Source organism: Delphinapterus leucas, chromosome 12 (genome assembly GCF_059928025.1).
Source record: "Delphinapterus leucas isolate spDelLeu-1000000601 "Yukka" chromosome 12, BTC_Dleu_Yukka2, whole genome shotgun sequence".
NCBI classification, from domain to species: Eukaryota; Metazoa; Chordata; class Mammalia; order Artiodactyla; family Monodontidae; genus Delphinapterus; species Delphinapterus leucas.
This window is the reverse complement of record NC_143140.1, coordinates 82,651,370-82,666,063: the sequence shown is the minus strand read 5'-3', so window position 1 is coordinate 82,666,063 and position 14,694 is coordinate 82,651,370. Positions and strand designations below refer to the sequence as shown.

Here is a 14,694-nt window from a genome sequence, read left to right as displayed (position 1 = left end):
AGAATGCCACCAGGTACAAAGGATACAAACTTCCAGTTACAAGATGAATAAGTTCCAGGGATCTGATGTACAGCATGGGGACTATTGTTAACAGACTGGATTATATATTTGAAAGTTGCTAAGAGAGTAGATCTTAAATGTTCTCACCACACAACATAGAATGGTAATTATGTGAGGTGATAGAGATGTTAATTAACCTTGTGGTAATCGTTTCACCATATATATGAATATCAAATCATCGTGTTGTACATCTTAAACTTACACAGTGTTATACGTCACTTATATCTCACTAAAGCTAGAAAAGGGAAAAAGCAAAGAAAAGTTTATATGTTGTAAAATTACTTACCAGAGTTAAACATATCTAGGCGACGGTCTGTTTAGAAATACATTTTGAAAGCTTCTGTTGATCATATGGCATGCTGTAAAGAGATTAATACCTTGCACCTGTGAGTAGACCAGACAAGTAAAAAAAAAAAGAGGAAGCAGAAACATAGTGTTTCTAGAAACTTTCTATATTGAGTGTGTTAAGGCATGAAGCTAAAGCATACTTGTCTCACATTACTTCAGTCTAAACAGCATTATTTAAACCAGTGAGAGTTTAGTCATGTGATTCATACCAAAGGTGTCAGGGTATAATTGTAAGGAGAAATACAGACCAGTTACTACTTCTTGAGTTAGTGTTTCCGGAGAACTTCTGTCAAGTATGAAACCGCAAAAGGAAACGAGCTTGTGTCTATGTCTCATTTTCAAAGTTAAAAACTTTAGAGAAACATGGCATAATCCCTCTGTTAAAGACCAAGTAGTGCGTTCATATTCCAATAGAAGCAATCGGTCGGAGGTCCGGATTGATTGGGGCTGCAGGCAAGGAGGAGGCGGCCGCCCTGTTCATAAGCATCACAGACTAGAGGTAATGGAGAAAAGCATCCTGTCTTCAAATAGACTCACCAAATGGTTTGTTGTGCCTGTGTACAGCCATGGCTTGTATTTGCTTTTAATTCCTGTTTTGGTTTGTAGAGCTGTGTGTAATTCCAGTTGAGATATAAATATATCATCATTGTAATTGCTCGGTGTTCTTTCAAATTGTCACGGGAAAAATATCTGAAACAGAAAAGGATGTGTTTCCTGTTCAGCTGCCTCACGCTCTGGGGGTTTTAGCTGGTGTTTGTCAGCTGCTGGCAGTGCAGCGTGTTTATACCCTTGAGAAGACGTAAATATGTGCTAAACTGATAAGTAATTTAAGGGTTTCCACTGAACTCAAAGACAGTGATGGTAAAGCTCACTTATCGTACAGCCTAAATATTAGTTTTACAAACCAAAAGGAAAATTCGGTCCCCGTTATTAATTTAAATCTTTTGAAAAGATTGGGGCGCCAGTTTGTAACCAGAGCTTGTGGCCTACCTGTTTCTTCCTTCAACTGTTGCTCTGCATAAGCAAATGAAATGAAAGCAACACTTGCATGGTATGTGAGAAAGACTAGAAATATATATTTAAGCTGCTTATTGAATAACATGAGTGTCAGGAGAAAAAAATATTAAAAACTCAAATGATGCCCTGTTGTCGTATATAGTTAAGTAGACTGAACGTTTGTTAAGTCTTTAGGATATACTGGTCACTTTCTAAAATTATTTTCCTGTTTGAAGAATATATTGTATTATGAGCTTACAGTATTACGGTGCATAAGACAGTACATGGCACATAGTAGACACATGTTTACTGCAAACCAGAAACATTTGTTTAATGAATTTTGGAACAAATGAAAGATTAATTTACAAATGACAAAAATAAAGCTTAAGAAAGATGAGTAACCTTGCCCTGGTCATACCATTAGTAAGTGATGGAGATTGTTTTTGAACCTCCTCTGCCTCTGCATATTTGATCATAATGTTATATTGCAAAAACCTGCATCAGAGTGTATCAGAGATTCAAGCTTTGCTGCTGCTGGTCCTTTTTTTTTTTTGGCCATGCCGTGCAGCTTGCAAGATCTTAGTTCCCCAACCAGGGATTGAACCCCGGCCCTCAGCAGTGAAAGCGTGGCGTCTTTCCAGTCTAACCACTGGACCGCCAGGGAATCCCTTTGCTGGTTCTATTTTGTACTGATATAAACAAATGCCTCAAATTTGTCTGACCTCCTCTATCCCTGTCTCTGAAATCAGAGTAATACCTACCCCTCAAAGTAATAATATTTTTCTGTTATGTAGTCGTCTTCCCTGCAGATGTTGTTGAGAAAAGCCCTAGAATTTATTCTTGCTGATGGCCAAGATTTGGGGGAAGAGGCAGAGAGGCGATGCACATAGCAAGACTTGTTAGTCTGAAGTCTGAAAGGCAGGGGTTTCTAACCTTTGCATGGAAAACAGTTGCTTCAGGCAGTTTCAACTATGAAAATATAGTTTCAGCTTGGACATCAGTCGAAGCAGAATTTTAATACCAGCCTGACTCTGCTGCTCTGTGAATGAAAAAGAAAGTCATATCCACGAGAAAGTTCAAAATCTTAGCAGATCAGATGACACTCTGCTATCAGAGATTGAGAGGAAAATGGTGCTGGACGGATTGTACTCTTCAGTGCTGTCTTGGTAGAGCTTTAACGTAGGTGAAATTTGTCTCCAAAACTTTTAATCTTGTTGTCTTGGTTTTTCACCTTCCTATCAATACCCACACCAAGTAAATGCACTGTTGTTCTGTATTTTTCTGCCTCAAAGAAAAATTCATGGTAAACTGAATTATACTAGTGGGGAAGTACTTAATGGATTAGCCAGTGTCACTCTACCCAGAGAAATTTTTATTTTAAAAGATCATATTAACTCAAAAGAGTGAATTTCTAATGGTGGCATTTCAAAAATTATGGCAGGTTATGGGGTTCGCCATCTAAGCAGCTCACTAAGCTTGGCCCTGGTATAGGTATCCTGGGCTCATAGTCTGATTCCCAACACTTTTATTTTTTTTTTTTTGAGAGAACTTCTCCAGTATTTTTTTAACCATTTTTTTAATTGAAGTATAGTTAATTTACAATGTTGTGTTAGTTTCAGGTGTACAGTAAAGTGATTCAGAATATATATGTATTCTTTTTCAGGTTCTTTTCCATTATTGGTTATTGCAAGATATTGATTATAGGTCTGTGTGCTATACAGTAGGTCCTTGTTGGTTATCTATTTTATACATAGTAGTGTGTATGTGTTAATCCCAACCTCCTAATTTATCCCGCCCCCCCCCACCCGCTGTCCCCTTTGGTAACCATAAGTTTGTTTTCTATGTCTGTGAGTCTGTTTCTGTTTTGTAAATAAGTTCATTTGTATCATGTTTTTAGATTCCACATATAAGTGATGTCATATGATATTTGTCTTTCTCTGACTTCACTTAATATGATCATCTCTAGATCCATCCATGTTGCTACAGATGGCATTATTTCATTATTTTTTATGGCTGAGTAATATTCCAGTGTGTGTGTGTGTGTCTGTGTGTGTGTGTGTGTGTGTACACACACCACATCTTCTTTATTCATTCGTCTGTTGATGGACACTTAGGTTGCTTCCATGTCTTAGCTATTGTAAATAGTGCTGCTGTGAACATAGGGGTGCATTCATCTTTTCAAATTAGAGGTTTCTCAGGTATATGCCCAGGATTGGGGTTGCAGGATCATATAGTAACGCCATTTTTAGTTTTTTGGGGTTTTTTTTTGCGGTACGCGGGCTTCTCACTGTTGTGGCCTCTCCCGTTGCAGAGCACAGGCTCCGGACGCGCAGGCTCAGCGGCCATGGCTCACGGGCCCACGCTCCACGGCATGTGGGATCTTCCCGGACCGGGGCACGAACCCATGTCCCCTGCATCGGCAGGCGGACTCTCAACCACTGCACCACCAGGGAAGCCCCATTTTTAGTTTTTTAAGGAACCTCCGTACTGTTCTCCATAGTGGCTGCACCAATTTACATTCCCACCAACAGTGTTGGAGGGTTCCTTTTTCTCTACGCCCTCTCAAGCACTTATTATTTATAGACTTTTTGATGATGGCCATTCTGACCAGTGTCAGGTGATACCTCATTGTAGCTTTGATTTGCCTTTCTCTAATAATTAGTGATGTTGAGCATTTTTTCATTGCCTGTTAGCCATCTGTATGTCTTCTTTGGAGAAATGTCTATTTAGATCTTCTGCCCATTTTTTGATTGGGTTGTTTGTTTCATATTGAGCTGTATGAGCTATTTGTATATTTTGGAAACTAATCCCTTGTCGGTCGCATCGTTTGCAATTATTTTCTCCCATTCTGTAGGTTGTCTTTTCATTTTGTTTATGGTTTCCTTTGCCATGCAAAAGCTTTTAAGTTTAATTAGGTCCCATCTGTTTATTTTTGTTTTTATTTCCATTACTCCAGGATATGGATCCAAAAAGATATTGCTGTGATTTATGTCATAAAGTGTCTGCCTATGTTTTCCTCTAGGTGTTTTTTAGTATCCAGTCTTATCTTTAGGTCTTTAATCCATTTTGAGTTTATTTTTGTGTATGGTATTAGAGAATGTTCTAATTTCATTCTTTTACATGTAGCTGTCCAGTTTTCCCAGCATCATTTATTGAAGAGACTGTCTTTTCTCCATTATATATTCTTGTCTTCTTTGTTGAAGATTAGTTGGCCATAGGTGCATGGGTTTATTTCTGGGCTTTCTGTCCTGTTCCATTGATCTATGTGTCTGTTTTTTGTGCTAGTACCATACTGTTTTGGTTACTGTGGCTTTGTAGTATAGTCTGAAGTCAGGGATCCTGATTCCTCCAGCTCCCTTTTTCTTTTTCAAGATTGCTTTGGCTATTCAGAGTCTTTTGTGTTTCCATACACATTAAAAATTATTTTATTCTAGTTCTGTGAAAAACGCCATTGGTAATTTTATAGAGATTGCATTGAATCTGTAGATTGACTTAGGTAGTATGGTCATTTTAACAATATAGATTCTTCCAATCCAAGACCATGGTATTTCTTTTCATCTGTTTGTGTGATCTTCAATTTCTTTCATCAGCATCTTATAGTTTTCAGAGTATAGGTCTTTTGCCTGCTTAGGTAGGTTTATTCCTAGGTATTTTATTCTTTTTCATGTGATTAATTCCCACCCTTTTCTAGGATGTAGAATCACAGACATTTGGGGCTGTGAGGGACCTTGAATATTATTTACCTAATCATTAACAGAGCCAACCCTAGGCAGAATTGCTAACTAGGAAGTGTATAACACCTTAGAAATATTTTCATTTTCATTTAAAAAAAGGAAACTCGGGCTTCCCTGGTGACGCAGTGGTTGAGAGTCCGCCTGCCGATGCAGGGGACATGGGTTCGTGCCACGGTCCGGGAGGATCCCACATGCCGCGGAGCGGCTGGGCCCGTGAGCCATGGCTGCTGAGCCTGCGCGTCCGGAGCCTGTGCTCCGCAATGGGAGAGGCCACATCAGTGAGAGGCCCACATACCGCTAAAAAAAAAAAAAAAAAAAGGAAATTAATTCAAAATGCATTGAAGAGTAAAATAGATCCATGGATAAAGGATTGTATGTGTTAAAGCAAAATGTAGCAAAATGTTAACAATTTTAGAGTCTAGGGAATATATCATAGCTGTTTACCATACAATTCCTTCAACTTTTCTGTATGTCTGATGTTTTTCATAATAAAGTATTGCCGGAAAAAGGAAAATTGAAAGGTGGGTGTTTAATGTGGTGGGATATATGGCAGAATGTCTAGCATTATCAACATGACTGTTTAGAATGTCTGCAAAAGTGGATCATCTTCTTACCACTGAGATCGCATTTTATTTTGCTAACGTGCAGTTTAGCTCAACTAGAAACATTTCTTAGTATCTCAACCAGCACTGCAAAGACAAGAGTATTATGATGTCAGAAAGTTTTAGAATTCTGGAAAGGATCATTCTAGACCTAGAGATAAGAAAACAGGCGTATTGTATATATTTGTTTATTGTATAAAGAACTATTAAAACTCAATAATAAAAAACAATCCAATTAAGAAATGGGCAAGAAATTTGACCAGATAGTTCTCCAAAGAAGACATACAAATGGCCAAGAATATGAAAAGATTCTCAACATCATTAGCCATCAGGGAAATGCAAATCAGAACCACAATGAGATAGCACTTTATATCCAGTAGGATGACTGCAATCCAGAAGACAGATAATAACAGGTGTTGGTGAGGATGTGGAGAAATTGGAACCCTACTACTGGTGGGAATGTAAAATGTCGCAGGCACTTCACAAAACAATCTGTACTGTTGCCATATAACCCAGCAAGTCTACTCCTGGGAATGTGCCCCAAGAGAAATGAAACATATGTCCACACAAACACTTGTACTCAAATGTTCATAGCAGCATTATTCATAATAGCTAAAAAGTGGACACAACTCAAATGTCCATCAATAGATGAATTGATAAATAAAATGTGGTATATCTATATGGAAACATATGTTCAGCAATAAAAAGGAATGAAGTACTGACGCATGCTCCAACATGGATGAACCTTAAAAACATTATGCTAAGTGAAAGGAGCCCATCACAAAAGATAGCACATCAAATGATTCCATTTACGTGAAATGTCCAGAATAGACAAATTCACAGAGATAGAGAGTAGGTTAAGGTTGGGAGGAGGGTGCAGGGGTAGGCAAAGGAGTGAGTACTGATGGGTACAGGGGGTTTGGGGTTTTTTTTAATATTGATGAACATGTTATAGCATTGATGGTGGTGGTGGCTTTGAAACTGTGAACATGCTGAAAAGAGCTGAGTCGCACACTTTAAACAGGAAATGGTGTGGAAACTACATCTCAGCAAAGCTGTTACAGGAGAAAAGAAACAAAGATACAAAAATCAAAATAGAAAGCAGGCAGGGAAATAAAAGAACTTGCTCAAAGTAAAGTGATCAAGATAGAGCTGATCAGGGATTGTGCCTCTTCCACTGGCACTCCACTCTCTCCTGACACCTGACGCTCAATTAATTCTCCCCTCCTTCCCTATTTTTCTTTCCTTTTTTTTCTTTCCTTTTTCTTCTTTCCTTTTTCCCTTTTCCTTCCTTCTTTTGTATTTCTTTCCTTCTTTTCTTTTTTTCTACCCTTTACCTTCCTCCTTTTCTTATTCCTTCTTTTCTTTCCTGTTTCTTTCCTTTTTAGTAAAAGTACATTCCATGATCCTGTATCATAGCTGCACAGAACCAACTGTAGTGAGAAGCTAGATTTTTTTAAAATAAATTTATTTATTTATGTATTTTTGGCTGCGTTGGGTCTTCATTGCCATGCACGGGCTTTCTCTAGTTGCAGCGAGTGGGGGCTACTCTTCATTGCAGTGCGCGGACTTCTCATTGCGGTGGCTTCTCTTGTTGCGGAGCACGGGCTCTAGGAGCGCGGGCTTCAGTAGTTGTGGCTTGCGGGCTCCGTAGTTGTGGCTTACGGGCTCTAGGCGCGTGGGCTTCAGTAGCTGTGGCACGTGGGCTCAGTTGCTCCGTGGCACGTGGGATCTTCCAGGACCAGGGTTCGAACGCATGTCCCCTGCACTGGCAGGTGGATTCTTAACCACTGCACCACCAGGGAAGTCCCGAGAAGCTAGATTGTTCAGAACCTTTAATAAGTGAATGTGCATGTGGCTCTTCGGGAGGGAAGTAGCGGATTCAGTGTCTCCCACTTGTGAAACTCGCTAGGCTGGAGCAGAGCTCCTGGGACTGGGCCTCAGGGAACAGTGGCCTAAAGAGATGCACAACTACTGCTCATCTTAGTCGACCCAACAGAGTTTATTTGCTCTTTTCCTCAGGGTATGAGCTCCACTCTGATTATGCTTTTGCATTTTCTCCCATTTTAAACTTTTCAGCTCTCTTTAAGGCAGCAGCAAGTAAGTGAAAGACTGAATGAATGGGCCGTCTTCAGTGAAAAGAACAAGGAGCTTTGCGAATGGTTGACTCAGATGGAAAGCAAAATTTCTCAGAATGGAGACATTCTCATTGAAGAAATGATTGAGAAGCTCAGGAAGGTATGAGATGTGTGGCTACATGTGCTTAGATGATCTTTTAATGGGTACAGAAGACAACCTTGCTCCTAGTTACTTTCTTGAGAAAGGAGCACTCTATTATAAACATTTTATCTTTTTAATATAAAATAAACTTGACTGAAAAGACCTCCTTTACATACAGAATATATAGAATATTTTCAATTCGCGATGAAATAGATTATCTACCGATAGATAATGTTCAGTATTTTTAGATTTTATCTACCTGTTCAGCAGGAATTATTTATGTGTGTTGGTTGTCTTTGTTTTTAATTGAAGTACAGTTGATTTATTGTTTGTTTTTCAAGAGGTAAAATCACCAGAGAGGAACTAAAAGAAAAAATTCCTAGGATCAATTAAACTGACATTTTCTCTGTAAGTCATGATTTATAGACAGTTACAGGAATGAGGACTTTCCTGAGAATTTTAGCTTCATATTAATTTCAAGTTATGTATGATTATTAAACTATTTTATATGCTCAAATAGATCTAGATCATTTTTCATGTCTATACAGGACTGGTCAAATTTACTAGCATTTAAAAATGTTTTTGATGGTTTCAGTGGTGTTTCCACACTGTTTTTGAACAGCTAATCATTTAAATTTTATCTCCCTTCTAAGTACATATCACCATCTGAAGTACAATGCATTTTCCCAATTTACTTGTTTATTATCTGTCTACAGTGAAGCCCCACTGGACTGTAAGCCTCACGGGAGCAGGGACTTTGTCTGTTTTGTTCATTGCTGTATCTCCTGCAACCAGAGCAGTGCCTGACTTTTCATAAGTACTCAGTCATTACTTACTGAATAAATGAATTAGAGCTTCATTCATTATGAAAAGAAATATAACTAATTATTAGGAAAAATATATTTACCTACAAAGTTATTAATATTACATCTTGGCTTTGGAGTTTATTTTTCTCTCATGTATGTGCTTGGGCATATACACGGAAAAACAAAAACTCCAGAGCCAGTATGTGATATGGATAACTCTATAGGTTTACTTAAAATTGCAAGTTCTAGGCATCAGCATTTGTATATTTGTTATTGTAAAGCCTTTAAAATGTGGGCGGAGATGATACAGATTTCATTGCAGCATCTGCTAAAAGCTCCGCCCTTTGCTGGTTTCTGGGTGTCAGATAATGTTCTACCAGACACGATTAATGTATAATAGGTATTATAGTGAAGTTTGCTACAGAATAAATTTTAATGAAATGTATTTATACTCTGATTGATTTTATCATGAAATTTAAGATGCATATTTTGGGGGCTTGACACACAGATAATTTTGTTATACTCTTTGGTAACATTTGGAATAATTTTTAAAATATCAACTATACCATTCTGTATATATAATAAGTTATGGACTTTAAAATAAAGTCTTTATGAGCTTACCCCATGTGGTATCTCTTCTGTAAAGAAAAATAACATGGAGGCTTGGTAATTTTGACAACTTAGAAAAAAGAAATTAATAAACAGACTGTAACCATGGTATGGGTACCTACTGGCATTAACACTCAACATGGTACTTTAAAAGACAACCTAAGAGTATTATTTTACTATAAATACTATTTTAAGCTTGGCATAATTCCTTTGAAATAAACATTTCTCAGTAATATCATCTCAAATTTGTAATAACACATTATAACTATTAAGAAATGCACCCGGTATGTTGGTCTTTGACTCCCATGGGCTTGAAGTAACATAGAAAGGAGAGTAGGTGGAGGTGCTGGGCCTGAGGAAGCATTCACAACCGCAGTAGAATAAAATTTCACTGGCTCCATCCATTCTCTGGGGCCCTTTTTACTTAGATAACTGATTTGAGAGGGTAGCCCTGTTACCAAGGTAACTTGAGAGCAATAGAAGGTGAAGATACCCATATTCCTATAATATCTGTCTGGGTATAGTATTTTGCTGAGAAAATATTTGCTGCCTAACAGGAGCTTAAGCCAGAAATAAAAAACGCGATTCTAAAGTTTGGATGCTGTCACTATGACAAGAAATTAAGAGGATCAGTTGGTCCAGAGGCTGGGGGGAGGGTGGGGGGACAGGTAGGGGTCAAGGGGAGATGTCCTTTCATCATCATTTAAATCATACTGTTCAGTGGCCTTTCTGTTACTATAGACCACATTGAGAGCCTGTCCTTCTTACCTAAAACAATCTTTAAGAGGAGCTGCTACAGAAACTGGATAGATGAGGAAGGTTTGAGACCCATTGATCCTCTAAGACCAATGGTTATTGTTCTTGAGAGTTAATTTGCCAATGATTTATGTGCTGTAAAATATTGACGCTGTATAGAGGACAGCTCTTTAAAATGAAAGTAGTCTTTTAAATCATTCTGCACAAGTAACAGTTGACATACACATACATATATACATTTACATATACACACATAGTCACACATCTTATTAGCGTCTTGTCAGCTATTTGTATGAGGATTGATTCTAAATATAACATGTGGTTGGTGATTAGAGCAACAAGGTATAACTTCCCAGCATTGAAATCCTTCAAGCTTTGTCTTTTGTTTCTATGTATATACGTTTATTGCTTTTTTTAATGCCCCTTTAAAGTAAATGGAAAGCACCCCCATTTCCTTTAAGAACATCTGTATAAAAATTCAATCTGGACTTTGCCTACATACCGAAAATAACAGGTACCACTAATTCTTGTGTACTGGGGCTCATATTCACACAGTGTTCCTTATGCCTGAACTATTTCCAAGCAGTAGAAAACTGTAATTATCATGTTTCTAGTAGAGCCAGACTGAATGCATCAAGAATATGCTTTCTGACCTCTGTGATTGCCATTTATTACACAGGATTATCAAGAGGAAATTGCTATTGCCCAAGAGAACAAAATACAGCTCCAGCAAATGGGAGAACGACTTGCCCGAGCCAGCCATGAAAGCAAAGCATCTGAGATTGAATACAAGCTCGGGAAGATCAATGACCGATGGCAGCACCTCCTGGACCTCATGGCAGCCAGGTAAAAAGGACCTTAGTCAATAGGACACACATGCAGAATCTCAAAGCTTTCAGGCTGCCTTCCATTTCAGCTAAAGATCGTCCAATAAATCTCTGTGTTCTTTATCCCACCATTTTAGTTCATGCTTGTCTCATAAATGTCACTTTCGTTAACTTTAAAATTCTCCTTCTTATTTCATAAATTCAGTGGTGTTTGCATTTAACTGAAAGAGGGAAAGTCATATCCAGACAAAATCCATTCCCAAGAGAAAATTCTTTATTCTGGGGCTTCATAGTACTCAACTTCCTATAAGGAAGAAAGTGAAACTGCTGACCAGTATCTGTGGAGGGTGTGTTTGTCTGAAGTGGCAAAATATATATATATATATATATATAATTATATAAATATAGTATAGTTAATTAATATATACATATATATAATCACATTCCTACTGTCTTTTTGATTAGCAAGGTGTGGGAATAAATCTAATTATTGCCATTCTGCTTAGACGTAAAAATAATCTGCTGCGTTACTGTAATTTTGTATTTAACGCTAGTGATAACTGTACGTGTCTACCACATATCTGAGAGGAATGTTACATTCAGTTTCTGTTGCGGAAGGGCAGGGTGAGCGAAAGGGATAAAAGTCAAAAAGAAAAAGTATCTAAGGATCTTTACTAGCAATATAGAAATCTGATATGATTGAATGAAGCACTGTGTCATTTGACATAAGGGTTATTTTTTAAAGGGAAGGGCTAGGTAGATGCTTTATTTGAGGTGAACTTTGCTTCTTGTTGGAATGTAGCCTCCATGAGGGCAGGCATCCTTGTCCATTCTATTCACTGTATATCACAAGCACCAAGAATATACCTGAATGCAGTTGGGGCTCAATAAATATTTGAATGAATGTATGAATGAATACTTTAATATTTGAATGGATAGTCTTCTTTATGGCAGTTAGGAGAGTAGGAATGTTTACACATGCTTCTGATTCACAGCCATTTGGGAGCGATCCCAAAATACACTTTTTAAAAAATCCGGATTCTTTTCCTTAGCCATGCTGCATGAAGGTGGACATGAAATAGTGCCTTTTGAATACTGTGTACCCACAAAGACTTCATATGGGCATGGCAAGTCCATGTGTTGATTTTAAAAACATTTAGTATATTTCTTTTTCTATAAGGGAGTTATCAAAGAGGGTCTCCTTTAAGAAGGTGAGATTATAATTTGTTTTAGTGAGAATGAAACAAAAATGGAATCGATGTTGACCAATTTTTAAAATGTTTAACGGTAGTACTATAATAGCTAACATTTACTAAACCCTTAGTTTGTAGCAATGACCATGCTAAAGACTTCATGCACATCTTCTCGTGTGCTGTTCACAACATTCTTTGAGGTGGGTATTATTATTATACCCATTTTCCAGATGTGAAATGCTGAGGCTCAGGTTTGTCCCTGGTCATGCACGTGCTGAGTGGCAGAGTGCCCTAGAATACTGCACTCTCCTACCTGCCAAGCTTATGACTTCTTTGTCCCTGTTCTAGAGAATACAATTAAAAGGAAGTTAGGTTCTGTTGTTTATTTCTACAATCTAATTTCCCAGTCCTTTGTGAAGTACTGACAGCGACTATGAGAGATATAGGAGGTACAAAGACTGAAGCCCTTTCTTCAAGGAGTTCATAGTGGGAATTTAGACATGTGAAGAAATCTATTAAAATGATGTGCTAAATGCCTTAGTAAAAGTACCATAAAGAGGTGGAAACTTAACGGTGCAGCTTAAACTACTGTAAGTATTTAGGCATTGGTAGATTTTAGAACCCCAGTGCTATGTTTAGCCTCACTTCTCAGTCACTGTTAACCAAATCTTATTTCAGAGGGAGGAACTGAAGCCCTTTGTGCTATAAATACCCTTCTTAGGGAAGCCGCCCACTTGGTAAACATCCCTGGATTTCTTTCAGTCAGATTATGACTCATGGATTGGCTTTCATTTCCATGTAATCCAGTTAAACTAGTTGATATCCTTCTCTAATTTCTAGTTGGTTCAGTGGTGTGGAATATGGGGTTGCACTAAGTCAAAATGTTTTACATTTAATTTAATTTAATCACAAGCTGCTAGTTCGGTGTATGCCCAGCTGGTAGCCAGCGTTACATACAATGAGTTAGTTGTTTACTCCTCAAAGCCATGTTGATTTGTAACTTTTCTATCTAGTTTTTCTATCAAGAATTTTGTAGGTGTTATTTAGTTTATTTTTCCAAAGACACATTAGTAAATTTGAATCAATTAAATATAGGGTACACAGGCTTGCATGTAGTCACTAAAATGCTCATATGTTCCTACTTTTGTAGAATCTCATTATACACAGATGTAATATATATATTGTCCATTTCTAATTGTCTCCTTCCAACGTAGACCAGATGACATTTTGACCATTCATTTGTCCTGAGGTTTAATGCCACACTGGATTCATAGTTCCTTGAAGCCTCTCCTAAATGACACTTAGCCCTCACGTTTGCTTTCGACTTTTTGGTTTATTGCCTGTGCTAATGCACAGGCAAGATGACTGTCTTCCACACCCATCTTCAACTATGACCTGCCAGCTGAAATACTAAGTTTCTATGATTCAGTCTCATTCACTACTCTTCCCTCTTCCAAATTTTTTTAACATTGATTAATTGAAGCAGAACGTAACTTATGCCTTTGGGTATTTTCATGTTGTTTTGATGCTCTTGGGAATGGAGAGGTTATTTTTGAAGATGATCATATTTTCAGGTGAACAGCTTCCCAGCTAACAGAAAGATGGAAAAAAGAAAGAAGATTCACTGATAATAACCTGTTATATACAAATAGAATGCATAACTTTGAGTCAGATTCCTGTTATAGTGGATTAGCTTAGACCATTCTAAGTACAAAGTAGATAGTTTTGCTTTGAATTTTTAAACTGACTGTCACCAAGCATTGTCAGTTTTTTAGGATAACAAAAAAATTTGCTCAGTTATTTTTAGGGCTCAGTGGATAATGTTATAGTATACTTTCTAGACCTACTCAGTTCAATATAGCAGTCACTGGCTACATGTGGCAATTTAAATGAGTTGAAATGGAATACAATTAAATTAGAATTTTTTTTAAACAATCTGATTTTATTTTTATTTTATCTTATTTATTTATTTTTGGCTGTGTTGGGTTTCGTTGCTGTGCGCCGGCTTTCTCTAGTTGCAGCGAGCGGGGGCTACTCTTCATTGCAGTGCGTGGGCTTCTCGTTGCGGTGGCTTCTCTTGTTGCGGAGCACGGGCTCTAGGCGCGTGGGCTTCAGTAGTTGTGGCACGTGTGCTCAGTAGTTGTGGCTCTCGGGCTCTAAGAGTGCACGCTCAGTAGTTGTTGCGCACGAGCTTAGTTGCTCCGCGGCATGTGGGATCTTGTCGGACCAGAGATTGAACGGGTGTCCCCTGCATTGGCAGGCGGATTCTTAACCACTGAGCCACCAGGGAAGCCCCCAATTAAATTAGAATTCAATTTTAATTACAGTCAGTTGCACTAGGCACATTTCCAGTGCTCAATAACCGCACGAGGATACTGTCTACCTTATTGGATACAGCAGACACAGAACATTCTCATCATCTCAGAAAGTTCTGTTGATCAGTGCTGGCCTAGATAATTAAAAGCATTTCTGAGCCTTTAGCTTTCATTAAGAGTCAATATAATTTGACTGTAACTATAATTTATGTAAAAAAAATTGGTGTA

General features: G+C 37.9%; 1 protein-coding gene across 17 annotated transcripts in view; it reads left to right on the top strand.

The window, feature by feature from the left end:
* SYNE1 (spectrin repeat containing nuclear envelope protein 1) overlaps nucleotides 1-14,694 on the top strand; it is a 454,201-nt gene that overhangs the window by 382,878 nt on the left and 56,629 nt on the right. For 16 of the 17 annotated variants that reach the window (XM_089922151.1, XM_089922158.1, XM_089922157.1 and 13 more), the window contains 2 exons: nucleotides 7,820-7,978; nucleotides 10,811-10,977. In XM_089922151.1, the coding sequence (XP_089778277.1) occupies nucleotides 7,820-7,978; nucleotides 10,811-10,977 (326 nt within the window). Of the gene's footprint in view, nucleotides 1-753; nucleotides 908-7,819; nucleotides 7,979-10,810; nucleotides 10,978-14,694 lie in introns of those variants that run through there. The other variant, XM_022559544.3, reaches the window with a different exon arrangement.